Source organism: Pteropus alecto, unplaced genomic scaffold, assembly GCF_000325575.1.
Source record: "Pteropus alecto unplaced genomic scaffold, ASM32557v1 scaffold20, whole genome shotgun sequence".
NCBI lineage: Eukaryota > Metazoa > Chordata > Mammalia > Chiroptera > Pteropodidae > Pteropus > Pteropus alecto.
Genome location: NW_006436298.1, coordinates 48,602,108 through 48,622,573, shown reverse-complemented (window position 1 = coordinate 48,622,573; position 20,466 = coordinate 48,602,108). Strand labels below are relative to the sequence as shown.

At 37.5% G+C, this 20,466-nt stretch overlaps 1 protein-coding gene across 1 annotated transcript in view; it reads right to left on the bottom strand.

Annotated features, from left to right (window-relative positions):
* SLC12A2 (solute carrier family 12 member 2) overlaps nt 1–20,460 on the bottom strand; it is an 87,401-nt gene extending 66,941 nt beyond the window's left edge. The window contains exon 1 of the mRNA XM_006913342.2: nt 19,782–20,460. Within this exon, the coding sequence (XP_006913404.1) occupies nt 19,782–19,886 (105 nt within the window). The 5' untranslated portion in view covers nt 19,887–20,460. The remainder of the gene's footprint in view (nt 1–19,781) is intronic.
* Between the last annotated feature and the right edge of the window lie 6 nt (nt 20,461–20,466).

Below are 20,466 nucleotides of genomic sequence, written 5' to 3'. Positions count from 1 at the left end.
ATTAAATCTTGATCATGTTTTATGGACCCACTGTGAGTCTGTTCTGTGTACAAGTCCATTTATCTAGAGGAACAAAATTTGTTTTTAGTATCACTCTGCAACTAGAAAGTGGTTCTTTTTTAATAATTTTTTATTTTTCAGTTATAGTTGGCATATGTTTCAGGTGTACAACAGTTGATTAGACATTTATATAACTCACAAAATGATCACCCCAATAAACCTAATGCCCAACACTGTCCATAGTTATCACAATATTATTGGCTATATTCCTTATGCTATACTTTCAACCTCCATAACTATTTTGTAAGTATGAATTTGTACTTCATCACTTTTCCCTTTTTCACTGACTCCCTCCACCCCCTCCCATATAGTAACCCTCAAAATTTTCTCTGTATGTATGAGGGTTTTTTAATTTTGTTCTTTAGATTCCACATATACATGCACTCATATGGCATGTCTTCTTCTATCTGGCTTACTCCACTCAGCACATTACCCTATAGGTCCATCATAAAATATCTTTTCCATCCCATTACTTTTAGTCTATGTCTTTTAATCTGAAGTGAGTCTCTTGTAGGCAGCATATGTAAGGGTCTTGTTTTCTTATCCATTCAGCACCCTCTCTTTTGATTGGAACATCTAATTCTTTTTCATTTGAAGTACTTATTGCTAGATATGTAGTTATTGCCATTCTTTATACTTTTGATAAATATTTTTTTCTTTTTAAAGAAGTCCCTCCAACATTTTCTGTAATACTGGCTTGATGGTGATGAACTTCTTTATTAGGTTTTTCTTGTCTGGGAAGCTTTTTACCTGTCCTTTGATTTTAAATAATAGCTTTGCTGGGTAAAGTAATCATGGTTGTAGGGCCTAGGTTTTCACCACTTTGAATATTCTGTGCCAAGCCCTTCTGGCCTGTAAAGTTTATTTTGAGAAATCGGCTGACAGTCTTATGGGCATACCCTTGTAGGTAACCAATTGCTTTTTTCTTGTTGCTTTTAAGATTCTCTTCAAATTTAACCTTTGGCATTTTAATTATGATGTGTCTTGGTGTGGGCCTCTTTGGGTTCATCTTGTTTGGGACTCTCAACTTCCTGGGGTTGTATGTCTACTTCCTTCACCAGGTTAGGGAAGTCATTATTTCTTCAAATAGGTTTTCAATTCCTTGCTCTCTCTTCTCCTGCGGGTATCCCTATAATGTGAATGTTGTCATGCTTGACGTTGTCCCAGAGGCTTCTTAAACTATTTTCACTTTTTTGGATTATTTTTTCTTGTCACTGTTCTGATTGCAGGACCTCCACTACCCCATCTTCTATGTCGCAGATTTGATCCTCAGTTTCATCTACTATTGATTCCAATGTACTCTTCATCTCAGATAATGTATTCTTCATTTCTGATTGGCTCCCTATTCTGTTTTCCATCTCTATTTTTGTTTTTCACCTCTTGATTAAAGTTCTGAGTTCATGTACTCTTCCCCTAAGTTCCTTGAGCATCCTTATAACTGATGTTTTGAACTCTGTATCTGGTATATTGCTTGTCTCCATTTTGGTGAATTCTTTTTGGAGCTTTTTGCTGTTCATGTGGGACATACTTGTCACCCCATTTTGGCTGCCTCTTGTTTGTATTAGGTAGGGCTCCTAAGTCTCCCAGTCTTAGTAGAGTGGATTTATGAAGTAGGTGCGCTGTGGGGGCCAGTGGCACAGTCCTGGAAGGGGTCCAGCCGAAGGCTAAGTTCAGCTGCAGTCTGTGTACCTTCAGGGCCACCCAGTGTCATCAAGCAATGCACATATGACTGCCACCCGTGCTGAGCTTACAGGTGCCTCAATGAGCCAAGTCAGAAACCGAGGTTGGCTGCCACTAGTGCAGGACTTGGGGCTGCTCAGCAAGAGGTACAGGGCACACTGAAGCCAGATGCTGCTGCTTTGGATTTTGTGAGCCTCTGAGAGACTTATGTAAGTTTGTGGCAGGGGCCAAGACAGTCCTTTGTATGGAATAAATCAGTAGAATTGGCTTGGGAGGGTGGGCCCACAAGTTGGGAGAGGCAGAGTCTCAGGGAATCTCCTGGGCTGAATGACCCGTGTTATCCGGGTTTATAGTGCCTGAGTCTATAGGGTAGGAAGAGGAAAGATTCAAAAAAGGAACAATGGCTTCTGCCTGCATCTGTCTGAGAGAAAGCTGCTCCTCCAGCCCTCACCCTGAAGCCTGACAACTCAGTGCCTCCTCTTATGTCCCTGGCACCCCTTGAGCAGCTGCCCTAGCTCTGGAGCTCAAACGAATCTGTCAGCGAGAAGGCAAGCATAGGCCTTTTAAGAGAAAGGCCTCCACTTCCTGCAGCCCTCCGTTGGACTCAGTTGCAACCTCTGCTGGTTTTCACAGCCAGAGGTTATGGAGACTTCTCTTCCTGGCATTGGAACCACGGGCTGGGGAGACCAGTGTGCGACCGGGACTCCTCACTCCTCAGGCCAGGGAGGTGGTTCTGCAGCCAAGACAGCCCTCTCAATTCTCAATTGCCATGTGCGGTTGTGGGACCGGGCCATTTCGTGTCTCCCCACTCCTACTGTTTTGAGGTAACCTGTTATTTGAGGTGAACTAGATGTAGGGCTTCTAAACCTCAGGTGACTCCATGTACTGGTTGCTGTATAGTTTTATAATTTTGGTGTGGTCACTAGTGGAGTTGTGCACTGCCTCTACCTTCTACACCATCTTGTGAGCTCTCCCTAGAAAGCGATTCTTAAACTAATACACTAACTCACATAGTTAATGTGAGGATTGTATAAGATAAGGTATTCATTTACAAAAAAAAATTAACAAGGGTGACTATTTACAGAATATAAAGAAAGCTGGAAAAGAAGAAAGAGAACAGATCATTTTAGTTTTTCAATAAGACAAAGTTATATGTATTGGCTACTCATTTTCTTGCTGTCACAAAATATGGGTCAAACAAAGACTAATCCTGCCAAATGAAGACTAGGGAACTATATTGTTTCTAGCTTTCTGATCTGGGAAATAAAATCTGGATCCCAATCACAATTGATGTATCTTTTTATACAGTAAATCAACCTTACTAAATAATATAAAGTGACAGAAAAAAAAAAAACCAACAACATAAAAAGCAAAACATGAGGGGGAAACATAGATATGTTTTAATGCATTTAACATCTGCTTATTTAGAAAAGGTGCTATGTACAGGGTAGAGGCTATGGTAGAGAATATGAAAATTTAAAAATACACAAAAATGTTTTTACTCTCATTCAAGTTATCCGACTTCGAATTATTTTGGCAGACATCATCTCAATGCTAAAAAATTCTGGTAACTACAACCACCAAAAAAGTCACAAGTCCAACATTAAGAAAGATCACGCATACAACAATAATCCTTTCCAGAAGTTTAAATTCTACCCCAAATTAACACTTGCACTAAATGAAAAACAAGATGGAAAAGCCTATATAGCAGTGTAAAAAGCTACCTTAGTAAATATACTTTATTTCCATCTGTTTCTGAGCAATTCCCTTACTCTTTCCTATAACTACACAAACACTTAGAAACAGGAAAAGGGATGATTTCTTTCTCCATGACTTTTAAAGAGTTCAATTCTGGATTAAAAAATTGGTCTGTAGGGTAGGAAATAATTTGATATTGCATATTTGAAAGTGATGTGAACCCTGGCATAGAATCCGACCCAATTCAAGTTTATCGTTATACACACCATATTTTTTTGTACTAACATTGCAAGATACAAGGAAATAGTTTTTCTGTCTTCAAGAAACAAGAGTTTTCTATAAAATATAGCTGTACATAATCTAGGTCTGGTTACCCATTATCTATGGGATAAACTAAGAATTCTCAGTATGTGAGACCCTCATAATTTGTCTGGCTTACTTGATTAACAGCTACCATTTACTGGAAGCCTACTGTGTGTCAGACATTTCCCTAAATGCTTACATGTCCTCTTTCCCCGAATTGGCACATCTGTGAGAGGTAGGTATTATTATCGCCACTTAACAAATAAGGAAACAGTCTTTTGATAGGTTAACTTACCCCAAATTATGCAGCTATTAATGCAGTAGTGCGGAGACTCTTCTAAAAGGTAGAATTCCACATATTACAGTGCGCCAGGCTAAATTATTTTAGTTATCTATTTTGAGACAAGAGGGCAAAAGATTGACAAATCACCCAATTCAGGAAACTGTGCTGCTATTCTCACTCTTCACCTTGCTCGTCTTTCTCTCTTTCGTTTCCAAATCTACAGAAGCTAAGGGCTTCTGACGTCGTCCTCATAAAAACAGAAGTTCTGCGCTGCATGGCACCACAGGGGATTTTTTTAAAAAATCTCTGCTTTGTAGAAATTCCTCCAGGGTCTACAGTGTCTATGGAACTCTCTGCCCTACAGGATAATTACAGACAGCTGCACTGGACCCTCAATGGAGGAGAAGGAATTGCTGGTGTCTGGACATAACCCTTCTGGAAGGCAGGTTAAATGTTTAGGTATGAAACTGTGCACTAGATAATGTTATTTAACTTTGAAAATTTATTTGGAGGCTCTTATAGTAGAGAGAGTAGGTAAAATAGGCTAATCATTCAGTTTCTATGTTACCTAGGATTTTCTTTTTCCAATTAAAAACCCACATTAGCTGTTCAAGCTAGTAATTCCTTTTAATCAAATGTTCCAGGTCATACTAGGCTCTTTCTTTCCTTATATGCTTTACCACTGCAACCTCTTAACCACTGGGCCCATGGACACATCCACCACACCGTTTCAAGAAGGCTTACAAAATAAAATTATCCACATGAAATTCTTGAGATTTGTCATCAATGTTTTATTAACTACACATAGTAAGATTTAATCTGACTGATTAAAGAAAAAGTAAATATTAGAAGTGAAGTTTCTGTTTTTTTCCAATTATAGACCACTTTCCTATTTCTATTAACTTTCCTTGAAGTTTTTCATATACCCTCAAACTCCTATCCTTTAAGTAAGAAAATTACTAAAAGAGCTCCAACTAAAATATTTAAGTAGATAATATTGCTTTATTGCTGAAATACTGGTTTTAAAGTATTTTCTCCTGAAGGACTTTTTGCTTGCTGCTTCCTCTGCATATAACACAGAGAAAGCTGGGCTCCTTCTCATCCTTTAGGTCTTAGCTTAATGTAGCCTCCTCCTTCCCAGTCCACCCAATATATAGTTTCTTCTCATCTGTGCCCCCCACTTTTATTTTCTTCATATCACATATCACACTCTGTAATTATCTTTTATATTTACTTAGTTTTTGTAATCTATGCACCTACCTCCACTCCTTCAATATGTATTAAAATGGAAGGCCCACCAGGACAAAAATCTTTCCTGTCATTTTTATCAAAGACATAGTGAATAAATATTGAGCTTTTATGGGCAATCTGTTTTCCAAATACTGTCTGAAAATAGAAATGAAATTTAAAGTGTCTGCTCCTGAGTCAGATCTAGGTTTAAATTTCAGCTCTGCTACTCATCAGCTATGTGAACTCTGGCAAGTTATTTAATCACTCTGGCCCTCAGTTTCCACGTCTGTAAAATGGAGATAATATTACCTACCCCATACTGTTTGAGAAGATGAACTGAGAAAATACGATGATTAAATAGAACACAGAAATTCTGATACACTGCTGGTGGAAATATAAATTGGTAAACAACTTTGGGCATTATCTTCTAAAGTGGAAAACATGCATACTCTTCAACCCAGCAATTCTACTCTTAGATATATCCCTACACATATACATATTTACATGAAAGTAGGACATTAGTATAACAATGTTCATATTAGCATTGTTAAAAATTGTCAAAAACTAGACACAATCCAAACATCCATAACTGCATCTCATACAGTGAAATAAAAAAACAGTGAACAAAAGATGGCAGATAAAAACATACTGTATGTACAATTCCATTTATATAAAATTGTAAAGCAGGCAAAACTAGACTACAGTTGACTCTTGAACAATGCAGATATTAGGGGGCATGAACAGTCTCTAGGTCAAAAATATACATCTAACTTTTGATTCCTCAAAAACTTAACTACTAATAGGCTACTACTGAGTGGAAACCTTACCAATCACAGTTGATTAACATAAATTTTTCATGTTATATATATTATATGTTATATTCTTAAAATAAAGTAGGCTAGAGAAAAGAATATTATTAAGAAAATCATAAGGTAGAGAAAATATATTTATAGTATATATTGAAAAAAAACACAAGTATAAGTGGACTGGCACAATTCAAACCTGCATTGTTCAAGGGTCAACTGTAATATTCTTCAGGAATACATAAAAGTAACAAAAACCATTAAAAAAAAATCAAGACCAAGGCTCAAGGAAATTACCATCATTAAGTCAACACAATGTCTACTTTGAGGGCGGAGAGATCAGAACGGAGTGCACAGAGGATTTCTGGGATGCCAGCAATGTTCTATTTCCTGATCTGGGTAGTAGTGATCACTTGGTTAAGTTATGTGTTTTGTTTGCCTCTGCTATATTCCACAATAAAGACTTTTAAAAGAGTAAACAAAAACAATGACCTTTACATACAAACATGGTATCACAGTGTGCCTGGTGAGAAAGGATTTATCACCTACACCATCAGCAAGTCAATTGGGTGTAGTGTAAAGAATATGGCTTTGATGATCTAACATCACACTACTAGAAATGTTGTGTGTCTTCTCTAGAACTAAAAACATGCTTAGTAAATGATAGTTTCCTCCCTTCCCTACTTTCTTAGTAGCAACTGACTTTATAGGAGAGCTAGCTGGAATTCATGTCAGACTGCATGGTCTGAGAATAGAAGCAAAACTTATGGGCCCAGCTTTAATTAAGCAAATTAAATCACTGTTATTGACAGCCAGAGGAGTGGAGATCTTTATTTCAGAGCACTGTACAAGAATTTATTGCCTTGTTTACAAGCAGCTTATTACTGATTTAAATAAACCCAAAATTACACTTCAAAAATGTTAAAGTTCACCAAAAAATGCTATTTAAATCCTAAAAACTAACCTCTGAACATATTACTAAAGATACCTTAGAGATAAAAATTTCTCATATAGTTTAATAGCACTTGCTTAATACTAAAGAAAGCCAATTTATTACTTTAATATCATAAAACAGCCAAATTAGTAACTAAAAATGAGGCATATATATATATATGCAAATCCAGAAGCCAAAGTGGCTGGGTTTATTCTAACAATTTTTTCATCAAGTACTAGCCAATTATATCATCCCAAAGCTACTAACATTTCCTATCCGTGCTATCGGTGATTGGTGTATTCAGTAGAATGCTCCCCATACAGACTACTCTCTCAAAACAAAGTATTGTTTTACAGGAATCCAATCTGCTCTGGTTAACAATGGTCTATTAATATCTAGTGGCATTAATACAAAGCTCAAAACTCAAGTGCCACAGATAAAAGTGGATGGTGTAGCCATGTGACTTTACAATGAACCAAGTCAGAACTGCTGATTGCAGTCAAAGAATTCAGTCCTCTACTTAGCACCTAGCCCATTATGTTCTTTACTAATCATTCAAGATGGAGTTACTATAAAATGCATTAAGAATAGCATAATTAGCATAACTTGCTAATGTCAACAAAGTAATAGCTTAAAATTTTTAATCCAAATTACCAGAAAACTTATGCTTTCCAGTATCAATAATATAATGATGTTACCTACGTTTCAAATTGTTTTATTTTTAAATTAAGAAGAACCAAAAGTTAGTTGTCAAGAATACAAATACATGGCAAGTGGCATCATAAATGGGTAGAATATTAAAAAAGCAATATACATGGTGAATCATGTGATAAAAATTATATTTAGTGTATGACATGCACTAGATATTTCTTGTACTTCTCACATGAATATGATTATTTCTCACTATGAAGTCTCATTTTCTATTGAAGGAAACTGAGGATCAGAGGTGGCAAGTCACACAAATATTAAGTGGAAAGGCCAAGATTTAAATTCCTGACTGACAGCTAAAATATATATGATTAGAAAAGAACCTATGACAACTGGGAAAAAACCAAAGACCAGAAAGGAAATATTCTTAATAGAGCTGCTCCGGGTGAGATCTCTGATTCTGCTTGCTGCGTTTTTTAACTGAGTCTCTCAAATGTGTGTAACTTGGAAAGCTTAAAGTGAAGCCATATTAGCCTGAAATATCAGAGCAGAAAGCCCAAAAGTCAGTAAAGTGATCGGAAATTAAGTGAGAATCTCTAAGAAAAAGTGGTGAGAAGCAAGGGTAAGCAACATATCTCAGCCGACAACAAAATTATACAGGTGTAGGGGAAACCACCCTCTTCCCCTAAGAGCCAGGCTGAAAAAGGGAGTTGGAAATCATAAAACAGAACAGAGATATCGGCTACTACATAGGGAGTAGAGGACCTAGTTTGAACCTAGGCAAGTACATGTTAGAACAAAAACAATCCTTAGAAGAATATAAATAACTCAAAGTTGCTAAAATGTACTGACATTTCCAAAAATATTACTAAACGGGAAAATATAAGCCGTAATCAAAACAACAACAAAAAACAATCATTGGAAATTAACTGCAAATAGACAGACTTCAGAATAGGTATAATAGACATATTCAAAAATTAAAGGTAAATATGGTACCAGTGAAAAACAGAGAGGGAATCTAACAGAGATATGGAAGCTCTATTTTTTAAAATTAAAAATTTTAGACCTGAAAAATCACAATAATTGAAATTAAAAATTCACTACATGGGCTCAAGAGCAGAATGGAGATGGCAAAAGGAAGAAGCAGTGAAAAAGCATTAACTTACAGATACAAGAAACTTAACAGACCTAAAAAGGATATACACAAAGAGAACAGGTACAGACTGCTGAAAATCAGAGAAAGAGAAAATCTTGAAAATAACCAGAGAAAAACAACATATCATATACAGATGAGCAATTAAGGCTAACGGCTCTCTTCTTTCAGAAACAATGGTGGCCAGAAGACACTGGAAATGCATACTCAAAGGCCTGAAAAAAGAAAACCCTGTCAACCAAGAAATCTACATCCAGCAAAACTATCCTTCAAACGCGAAGTTAAATTAAAGACATCTTCAGATAATCAAAAAGTGAGACTTTTGTTGCCAGCTGACTTGCACCTCAAGTAGTGCTCACGAAAGGGCAACAGTATTAAATGGCAACACATATCTATAAGAAATAATAAAAATAAATATGAGTATAAAATATTATTATGCATTTTTTTTTCTTTTAAAGCCACATGACTGTTGAAAGCAAAACTACAACACTGTATTGTTGGGTTTATAATTTATATGACAAGGAAAAGAAAGTATTTTAAGGTTCCTATATTTTAGCTGAAATATTTCAAAATTCTAAGTAGAGCAACCACTAAAACAATAATGAAAAGAGATATATAGCTAGAAAGTCAACAGAAGAATTAAAATGGAATATTAAAAAAAAATAAGAGGAACAAAAACCAGACAGAAAAACAGAAAACAAATAGCAAAATACCAGGCCTCACTACAAATCACAATAAATGTAAATGGACCAAATAGTTTATAAAAAGAAAATCAGAGTTGTGGTATATGTATCACATGGTATCATGTGGTATATGTATCATAAGGTACATGTATGAGTAATGCTTCAGTGAATGCTTTCACTTAAGTAGAAGATTACTAAGTGTGACATAGGAAGCTTTCATTAGCTATATACTAACAATTAGTTATTTAATGCTAGGTGAGAAAAATATCACATAAAATTGCAATTTAGAAATATACATAAAATGCAAAAATGTTAAGGATTTAAAGTCTAACTTTCTCTATTTTCCAACCTTTCTATATTTTTCTCTCTTCATAATGAAATAATAATATTTTAAATAAAGTACTATGAAACCCTTGAGAGTAAATTTTTTAAATGTTAGTTTTGGAAATTAAGATTTAGACCACTGTTATTTTGTGTCAGCAGTATGCTAGATGGAGATGCTACGACAACCAAAACTCAGGACCTCTCTTTGCATCTACTCTAAAGGGCTAGTCTAGGCTATTTTCTGAGAACTTTGTTTGCTTCCTCGTCATGATTTTTTCTTAATCTCTGTCTCTATAACATGCTGGCTATCTCTGAATTCATCTTTGCCAGTGTTCATTTTCCCTTTTAACCTGCCCTGGTTCTGAAAACCAGATAGCTGTATTTGTTATAACTATGTATAAAGTGTAACTATACAGTCCCCCAGTGCAGATGTGGTGAATCTTTCAAATGAAAGCCTTTTTCTTGTCATTGTTGTTGCTTTGCTTAATTACTGGATCAGCTTTGTTTCTGATCAGCAAATCTACCAAATAATTGAGATTAAAATAGGTGAGACAGTAATTTCTCCAAGCCTAAAAGCCAAATTTATTATTTCCAAAATTTATAGGTAAACCAATATAGAGAGTAATTTATCATAAAGCTTAATTTCTAAAATATTAAAGCCTGATTGTTTATATCTGAAACCATTCGTTCTATAAAAAGAAGTAATATCTAGACCCAAATATTCCATGCGAATTTATCAGGATTCAAATTTAACAGTACTGTTATGTTTGAATTCTCGACAAGACATTAACAGGCCACTAAATAAGCAACATATGTTTGTCCTAATACCTCACATGCAAGCTTTCATTAACATGCCTAGGTTTAAATATAGCATCTATCACTTACTGGCTATGAGTCTTGGGCAAGTTGTATTAGCCTCTGAATTTGTCTATCTGTAAACTACCTGGTTCGGAAGGTTATTGTGCCAGGACAAGAGAACTCCTGAAGCATGGCAGATGTTTGATAACTGGCGACTTAATGCAATTCAGTATATCTAATGGTTATCCATTCAGTTATCTAATGGTCAAAGCCAGATCTTTTATAGCTAGCACCTGTCTGTATAAGGGCATTTTGAAGTTGAGAATCAGCACATCAAAGAAAGTTAACTATGTACTACTGTCATGGGGACAACCAAAGTATTAAGACCCTCATGATCTGTGACACTAGTTCTCAAACCTGGCTTTTCAAAAAATACATATATATTCTTCGGAGAGAGGAGTCTGTCATTTTTCTCCAGGTGATTCTTTTAGAAATCTGGGAATCACTGGTCCAGAAGAAAGATCCAGCTTCACCAAGTTATTAGTTATGTGGCATTAGGCAAATTACAATCTTGCAAAATGAGACTGTTACTCCAATACCTTCTGAAAACCCACCTCCTCCAAAGACAGATCTGAAGACCAAATACAGATATGTAGCTTACGAGTGCTTTGGAAACTCTAACACTTTATATAATGTTAAGAAATTCTATATAGCCTTTCCAATTAAAGACCCAGATCTCAACTCTTGGATAGAAAAAGATAAATTCCACTGATTCAACAAACATGTCATTGAGGGCCTAATATGTTCTAGATACCTTTGAGGAAGAATCCCATGCAAAACAAGATGAAAATTTGACTATTAATTTTAAATTAGTGGTAACTATTTAATATAGAAAAAAAGAAGGAAGAAAAGAGGAATGAAGGAAGGAAAAAAGTTCCTTTAAATATCACTCCCTTGGCAGTACTGTATAATAGATCTGATGATGGAAATATTCTATATCTCCACTGTCTATTATGGTAGCCATTAGCCAAATGTGGGTACAGAGCATTTAAAATGTGGCTCAAGTAACTGAAGAATCTAATATTTAATTTTAATTTAAACTGAGTTTAACAGCCACATGTGACCGACTAGTGGTTACAGTACTGAAAAGCTCAACCCTAGAATATTTAAAAATTTAGGTTGCGCTTTTGGGAGATATGGATAGGAAAAGGCAGAGGAAATGGGGGGGAAAAACAGTAAGATTCCATTTATAAGAAGCTTTCTTACATTTAATTTATTTTTGAAAATTTTTCTACTAGGAAAAGCTATATCCATACAATGAAACTGAAGAGTCCAAATCTTTTCTACTTTATCTTCAATGGACTAAAAACCAAATATCACAGATACTTAAAAAAAAAAAAAAGTCACCAAAGCAAGAAGAACTTATACAATATCAAACTGCAGGATATTGGAGGTAACATCAACTGGGAGTCAGAACATTTGCTACAAGTTCCAAGTTCCCTGGTTCTGCCAGTTACAGGTCCAATGACTTTGTACAGGTTACTTACCTCTTTTATGCCTCAATCTTCAAAAGTGCAAATTGGGGCAATTTACTGGTCAATTGTCTAGAGAGTCTAGATAACAAATACAAGGTACTTAAAAGAGTTTAAGATTCTTTTGTACCACATTAATTTATAAAGAACTAGTTCTATTATTCAACATATACTGATTGAAGGTCTGCTGTCAGGCCCATATACAAGGTACTAGGGACATAATGCTAAATAACCACAGACATAGTCTGCTTCCCATGGAGCTTGAAGTCAACTCAAGATAACTCAAATAACCATGTTAATAAATATGCTATCACTGACTGAAATAAGGGCTTTGAGCAAAAGTGGGTTGTCCTAGACTGGAGGACAATAAGGTTTCCCCTGAGGAAATAAGATTAAAGTGAAATCTTTAAACTGAAAAAGCTAACTAGGTTTATGGGTAAGAAGGGAGGAAGAAGAGTTTATGGATAGTATCATGTACAAAGACTCTATGTGCCACTGAGTCATTTTAACAATGAAAAGGAGGTAAGCCAGAGCTAGACAATGCAGGGCTAGTTTTAAGCCAAGAGATGACACAATCAATTTTGTTTTGAGAAGATAGTTCTGGGCACAATAGTAATGGGAGGGCATAATGAATTTGGGAAATCAAGCTAGAAGGTTACTGTAGAGGGACAGACTGCACTTGGGTCTATGATGGTAGTAATCAAAATAAAAAAAAACATCTAGAAAATAAGGGTGATAGAACTCAGTGATGAACTGGATGTGGAGGAATGAAATAAAGTGTCAAGGATGATTCACAGATTTCTCACTTGTGCAATATTCTGAATAGTGGTAGCAATTCAGAGACATGGGACACTGAAAGAAGGCCTGGGCTGTTTTGTTTTTGGAGAGGGACTCAATCATAAGTCTGAGTCTGGGTACCTTTGAGACATAAAGGAAAAATTTCAGCAAGCACTAGATATCCAGAACTCAGAAAAAGGGTCTGGGAGGAGACAAAATTTTGAGAATCATTAGTCTATAGATAATATAGTATAAAGAAAGAAGACAGGGGAAGAAGACAGAATCAAGTTTTGAGAATAGTCGGTTTAGAGATAAAGGAAACTACAAAAGACACTGGGCTGAAAAAACCAGAGAGAGAGAAGAAAAATAAAAAGAGTGGTATTATGGAAGCCAAGGAAGTGACAAGACTTCAAAAGAATATCAAATGTTGCTAGAAGGTTGCATGCTGCTAGGGGGAAAAAAAAAAAAGTGCCCTGGGATTGGTGATAAGGATGGAAGTGACTTTAACAAGAACTATTTAGGTGAAATTATGGGATAGAAGTCATACAACAGCAGATGGTCACAGGTCCTTTAAATCTTCCTCCACTGGAGTGATCGAGCCCACCCTACCAAGCCACCTACCTGCAAAAAAGCTCCAAAATGACTTGCATATTAAACTCTTAGAAGCTCACTAATGAACTGATTCACATCAACCCAAAAAAGAACCATGCCATAAGTTTTAGAATTCTTAACCAAAATGAATATCTAATTTGTAAATATTCAGGAACAGTACAGTGAGCATTTACAGCAGAGACATTTCTGAGCCCAACGGTAGTACAAACACAGCAGCCATAATTAGCTTCTGCAGAGAGACAACATTCCACTAGCTATTTTTGCTCTTCAGATTTTCCCCTTCTAATGAGAAATCCCCAAGTTCTTTATCGGCTCCACATTTTTCATCACAGCTTTAACAGCACCGGTACAGGATCCAGAGAAAAATCAAAGAATAATAAAGCCACTGGCAGATGACAGCTTTCTTATTTTAAATAGGAAACCATTGATTATGTTTTTGACTTCAGTATTTTAAGTAGTAGTCCTTGATGTCCATCTCTTAACTCTTTTACTTTGTGGAATCAACCCACTAGTTTCCCCATCCCTTTGTACTCTATTTGAAAAACTACTGGTTTTCATGGCTTTACCCTAAATTCTGTAGCATTAAAGCACATTTTTGCTACAATTAAAACCCATTTAAGTCCTTTTCCTTCACTAACCAGTAGCTGCAATTTCATGTGTTTGCCCCATTGTAGAACTAATTTATAGAATGAAACCCAATCAGTGATACTTTAAAAACATAAGTCAGATCATGTCAAGTCTGCTCAAAACCCTCCATGGCTTCCTACCTCACTCAGAGTAAAATCTTAAGTCTTTATCATGATTTACAAGGTTCTATTCTATTTGTTCCTCACTACTAATCTGACTTCTCCTATCACTCCCTCACTTGTCACTCCAGTCATGCTGGCCTTATTTCTCAGTCGCACCAAGCACTCTCCCATCTCAGGTCTTGGTGTCTGCAGGACCTCTACCTAGAGTGTTCTTCCCCCTAGGTATGTGCATGGGGTGATCCCTTACTCCCTTCTAGTGTCTGCTCATATGTATCAGAGAAGCTTTCTCTAACTACTCTAAAACAGAACCAACTCAGCCATCACTATCTATCCATCTTAAACTTTCTTCATAGCAATTACACCTGACCTATTTGTTTATTGTCTCCTGCCCCTAGAATGAAAGCTCCATAATTCTGTTAGGTTCACTGTTAGGCTCAATAATGATCTGCTGAATAACCAAATTCCTATTCATTTCATTTCAGCATAGAACCAATTTGATTAGTACTACAGACTTTCCAAACACAAATATGAAACATGTAATTAAAAACTAATGAAAACAAACACAGTACATAAGAACCAAGAAATAAATGCTATTTTGGTCCCTTAGATTCCAGTTTCACAGGACTGGGAATATGAGCATGAACACAAATACATATAGAGAAGACATCAATTATGATAGCAGTATACAGACTGTTTGTCGCATTTTAAATCCCAAAACTTCTCTTTCCTTCTACCCAGGCAGTCAGTTGGTATATACTTATGGAATGCATCCAGTATTACCGATAAACTGGACTCCAGCTCTGGCGGCATGGGTATAGCATGTTGGACCCTCTGACAAAATTGTGAAATAGTCCAAGTTTGACTTTGCCACATGCAAATATTTTTTATCAGGGTCCCACCTTTACTCAATCCTGGAACTACTCTACTTTCTAACCCCAGGGATGTGACTCATTCTTGTCCCTCCAGGATGACCATTAAGGACTCAAGCTATGCACTTTAGTGATTAGTAGTATGGAATTTCTTGTCCAAGAATCAACACAGTCCATTAGGAGAAGCAGCTACAGGAGTTAGAGGAAATAAGATACTTATTTAATGTTTTAACTGGAAGTCTTTGTTAAGTGGGGGGAACTGCCCATCCTGATACAGCTAATGAACAAAACTATTCTCTGTATGAACATGAATGAAACACAAGTTCAGATCCAATAAAAGAGACAGTCATAGCATACATCATCACAAGAATTCCTCCTCGTTTCTCTCAGTTATGTAACCATTCCACACTCAGGAGATCATGGTAGAGAGGTGATGGTGATAATCACCAATGTGTCCCCTCAACATCCCTGCCTTTTCAGCGCAGGTCTGGGAGATGTAAGAGGTAATAAGAAAGAGGAGTTACTATGTCCTGGCAATAGAGTCAGAAAAACCGGGGTATGAATTCCACCTGTACCACTTTCTATGACAGTGGCATTAAGCAATTTCTTCACCTGCTATAAGCCCAACTTTATCATGAGCAAAATGCATTTAAGACTTAGTTCTTAGGAATTAAAAAAAAAAAAAAAAAATCCAACAAGCTCAGTGAGACATAAAGGACATGATATAGTTGCTCCCTATACCGCTCCCTTTTTATTAATAATAAAAGGCTAAAATAGAGAGGCCATATACAAAGACTTGACATACCACCAGCAAAAGGCTCCCAAGCCTTAGCCTAAGGACAACTGTGCAAAGGTAATGTTAGATTTTAAAACTATTTTAAAATTCCTGTAGGCGCTATTATGAACTACCACTATACGTTTCCACATTTGATAATAATGCTTTCCATAACACATGTTGAAGTTGTCTATTAAATACTTATTTCTTTGTAGGGATGGGAATCACTACTTTGGTTTTATTTTTCTTTTTAGTACTTAAAAAACAAATCAATTCTTGGCATCACCTTTGAAGAGTTTCTGCCTTCTTTAAAACTCTTCTCTCAGCTTCCTTGATATTGCTCTCCTGGCTATTTCTCATCAGGCCAGCAGCTCCTTCGTATTTCTTCTGCTAGTGCCGCCTCAATCTCTAACAGACCTTTACAGATCTAGGCCCAATCCCAGATCCTCTTTCTGTTATCTACCCACTCTCCTTAAAGACACTATATATATATACACACACACTATTTTTATACTTTTTAATATGTATACGTTTTATATACATACAAAATGTGTTCTGTCCCTCCCCCTCCCCACCCTACCCCACCCCACAATAACTCTTGGACTAAGATAGTTTACAGGCTACTCAAACAGTATTCTTTCTTTCCCCTTCCAAATCTATCCTTTCTCCAGTCTTTCCCATCTCAGGTAATAGTACCACCATCTATTCAGTTGCTCAAGTCCAAAACCTGGGAATCAGCTTCTCTTTCACTCCCACATCCAGTCCACTTACATTCACTTCATTCTACCACCAACCCTTAGTATCTGTTACCTAAACTACAGTAATAGCTTGGGTCTCCCTGCTTCCGTTCTTGCGCCTGCCAATCCATTCTCCACCCAGCTGCCAGCGACATTAAAACAAAACAGATCATGTTGCTACCTCGCACAAAATCCTGCAATCACCTCAGACTACATTTGTAGTAAAATCTTACACTGGCCTCCTTATAATTCTTTGGGCATACCATTCTCTCACTTCACTACCTTTACTTATGCAGTTCCTTTGACCTGGAATGTTGTCTTCAGGTTTCAGCAGCTTCAATGTCACACCTCTTATAAAGGCCTCCCCAACCCCAATTAAATTTAGGTCCTATTGTAGACTCACTAGCATCCTATACTTTTCTTGCATAGCATTGGAGAAAAAAAGTTTGTAACTACGTTATTTCTATAACTGTTTGGTGAATGTACATCTAAATTGAGTGACTGTTTTGCTCATCGGGGAATCATCCCATAGTGCCACAGCCATGCATCCAACACCTAAGAAACTACTCTAACCAATGAAATATATAATAAACAGCAAACTCATGACTCTTGGCCTTAGAATGGCTACATTATACAGCAAGATGTACCGCAGACATTTAACGATTCCCCTTCAGTTGGATTTTTAGGGAAAATAAAGTCACAGTGCCGGACAATGAAAGGAATTCAAGTAGAAGGAAGTTAATACAGTTCCTGGAGTGCTTGTCTTTTACTTCTTTTGTTCTTCCATAGTTCATTCCTAGCACAGAGTAAGATCCATGGTAGATACTTGAGCACTTAGTGACCAAATACACTGTATGACAATCAAAGTGCTGGAATTAAATGTTATAAAATTCTAAATATTATGGTTCACTGAAGGCTAGAAGCATTAGAAGAGGTTTTAAGGAGATAGAAATCAATCTAGACAGGGTGAGGAATAACTTAGGGGCATCTGGCCAACCCATGCTATCACCTCTCCTGCTCTACTTTAACAGCGGTATATCTATGTAGCCAGATTTGTATTGTACTCCATAACATGAAATATTTAATTCATTTGCTAAATTCTAAACAAAATTATCTTTAATGTGAGGTTCTATGCTTAGTTAACCTAATAACCCTTTTTTGGCCATAAAGAACCCAAGTGGTAGAGGATAAAAAGCTTCCAAGATCTCATTATACTACCTGTCCCATAAATGAAACTCTGAACATAACATTTTATAAACATTCATTTAACAATGTAGGAAGAGATTAACTAGGTACTTAGTTTAACTAGGTACTTTCTGAAGGGCCAATATAAGATCGAAATAACTACCTTAGCCATTATTTTCCAGGCACTGAATATGGGCCTTTATGAGCATTTTTTTTCCTACTCTTCAAAATAACCCTGAAAGCTGAGACTGACAAGTTGGGTGACTTCAACTACTATAGAGCTAACAATACCGGTGCTCTTTTTTAGACACTGTAAACTAACCGAAGATACCAAAACAAACAAGCAAATAAAATAAAATAAAATAAAATAAAATAAAAAACCTGAAGTTTTTTGTTACTGAATTTAAAATAACAAAAACTTTCCTAGGAAGCATACGAGTTTAAGAAATATAATATCTTTCAATTTAAAAAGCCTTACTAAAACTCATAGGTAAATATAGAGTGCTTTACTGCTAAACTACTTGGCTTTGTTGAAATAAATATAAAATGTATCCGTGTAATAGCTCCAATAACAAATATTCTCTAAAAAAAGGAAAATTACCAGCTACATATCTACTTTACAAAGATTTTGAGTTTTGAAAAGAATAATAGATTTGAGAGAAACTACAGAATTATGAATGAAAGTAGTGTTTTAAAAATTGTTTTTCTTCTGATATGACAAAATACCACAATGGAATAACAGGAGTAGTATTATCCAAAACTAAATGATGTCAAGCTTTTAAACAATCAATAAGCTGTAAGGGTTAGGACCTATGTAATTATTTCAAACTGTATGAATGTTACATTCAAACATTGGGACAAACAAGTACAGTCTTGTATAAAATGACTGTATGAGTTAAAATAATCATATCCAAAATAAATTACATACTTTCATAAACTTTTCCTCGCTATGATTATTTCCACCTGTATGGTACCAACTCTTTGCATTCACAAAATTCCATCATGTAGTCATTACACACTGTAAAAGCAGACTTCAAGTAATCCTAACTGATAAAAAAGTTAAATATTAACTGAATCTCAAAAGCATCTATGTTATCACAAAATAACGATTTTGTAACCTAAAGAAACAGAAATCAATAGAATTTAGAGGGTTGGCTTTCTGTTCACAGAGTATAATAACTACTTATGCAAGACCCCAGAAAGACTTTCTGGACTTCCTCCACAGGAAAAAAAAACAATTCTCCTATTTTTCCCTCCCTCTTTCTTCACTCTCAAGACTCTGCACTCCCCATCCGCCTATTTCTGTAAACCTAAAAGATTTACATTAAAAGATGGATTTATGCCATTATCAGTAACAGCAAGTCCCAAGATTTATGATCTTTGTATATTCAAGACTGCAGGAATTAAGCTTTAATAATTCATAAACCACAAACACACCCTGTTAAAAATTTTCTTTCGACACTAAAGTTCTCCACTCTTGGGACCCTTAATGGGTGTACATAAGTCAAATATTACAACCTTTAAAAAAGACACAGATGGTAGGTGCTCGCTACCCTCTCCGAGAGAAGTACTCACCTAAACCTCTGCACGGTCCCTTCTTGGGGCCCACAAGCATGACTGTCATTCAAAGGATTGGTAAATGTTAAGCGTGGGTGAGAAAGCATACATGAGATATATAACTGGATGAGGAAGGTTGTTAAATGCAGCCTCTCCTGTATCACGTAACTAGCCTAACCCGCTGCAAACTTTTAAGAGATTAAGTTACATTCCTCTGCAATTCCACTCTTGACAGCTGAATCCAGAGATGCCAGCGGGTCGTGCATGTCCATTCCAACCACCTCACCCGTGGAGAGCCGGCGGCCACATGCCGCGGTCAGCGCGGACCAGTGGTTGGGGAAGGAGGGAGGGCTGGCGAGAGGGCCGCAGGGAGAGGGCTGGGAGAGCTCACCTTTTCCAGCTCATCGTGGAGCTCCGCTAGGCTGGGCCGGAGCAACTTCTCGCCCAGCTGCGCTGCCGTGTGTCGGTAGTGGTCAATCCTGGGCACGGCGTCCATGGTGTTGTGCCCGAAGGTGCGCAGGTAGTAGGTGTTGGTGTGGGTGTCATAGTAGTAGTGTTGGTGGTGCCCACTGCCGCCGCCGCCGCCCGAGTGCAAGCTGCTGCCCTCGCTCAGCACCGTGTCCCCGCCGTTCTGGAAGCTCACATTGGGCCCGTCACCTCCGACCCCCGCCGCATCCGACAGGCTCTCGTCCGCCGACGAGGTGGCAGCCGGGTCCACGAAGTTCACACGGAAGCGGCCCTTGGCTTCCTCGCTGCCTTTCGCCGGCCCGCTTTCGCCGCTGGCTTTCCCATCCGTGGGGGTCTCCTTCCTCCCCGCCTCAACACCCGCCGCCGCCGCCGCAGCCGCAGCCCGCCCCGCGTTCTCAGAAACCAGATCCACCTGGAAGCGGCTCTGGCTCGGGGTGGGCCCCAGGGGTCTGCCCAGCCCGTCCCCTGCCGCCGCGGCGCCCTCACCGCGGACCCCGCCGCCGCCCTGGCTAGCGGACGCAGCATCCTCCGGCACCGAGGACACCGCCGTGCCTGGCAGGTCAACCCCGGCGGCGGCCAGCGCGGCGGCTGGCGGCGTTTCCCCGACC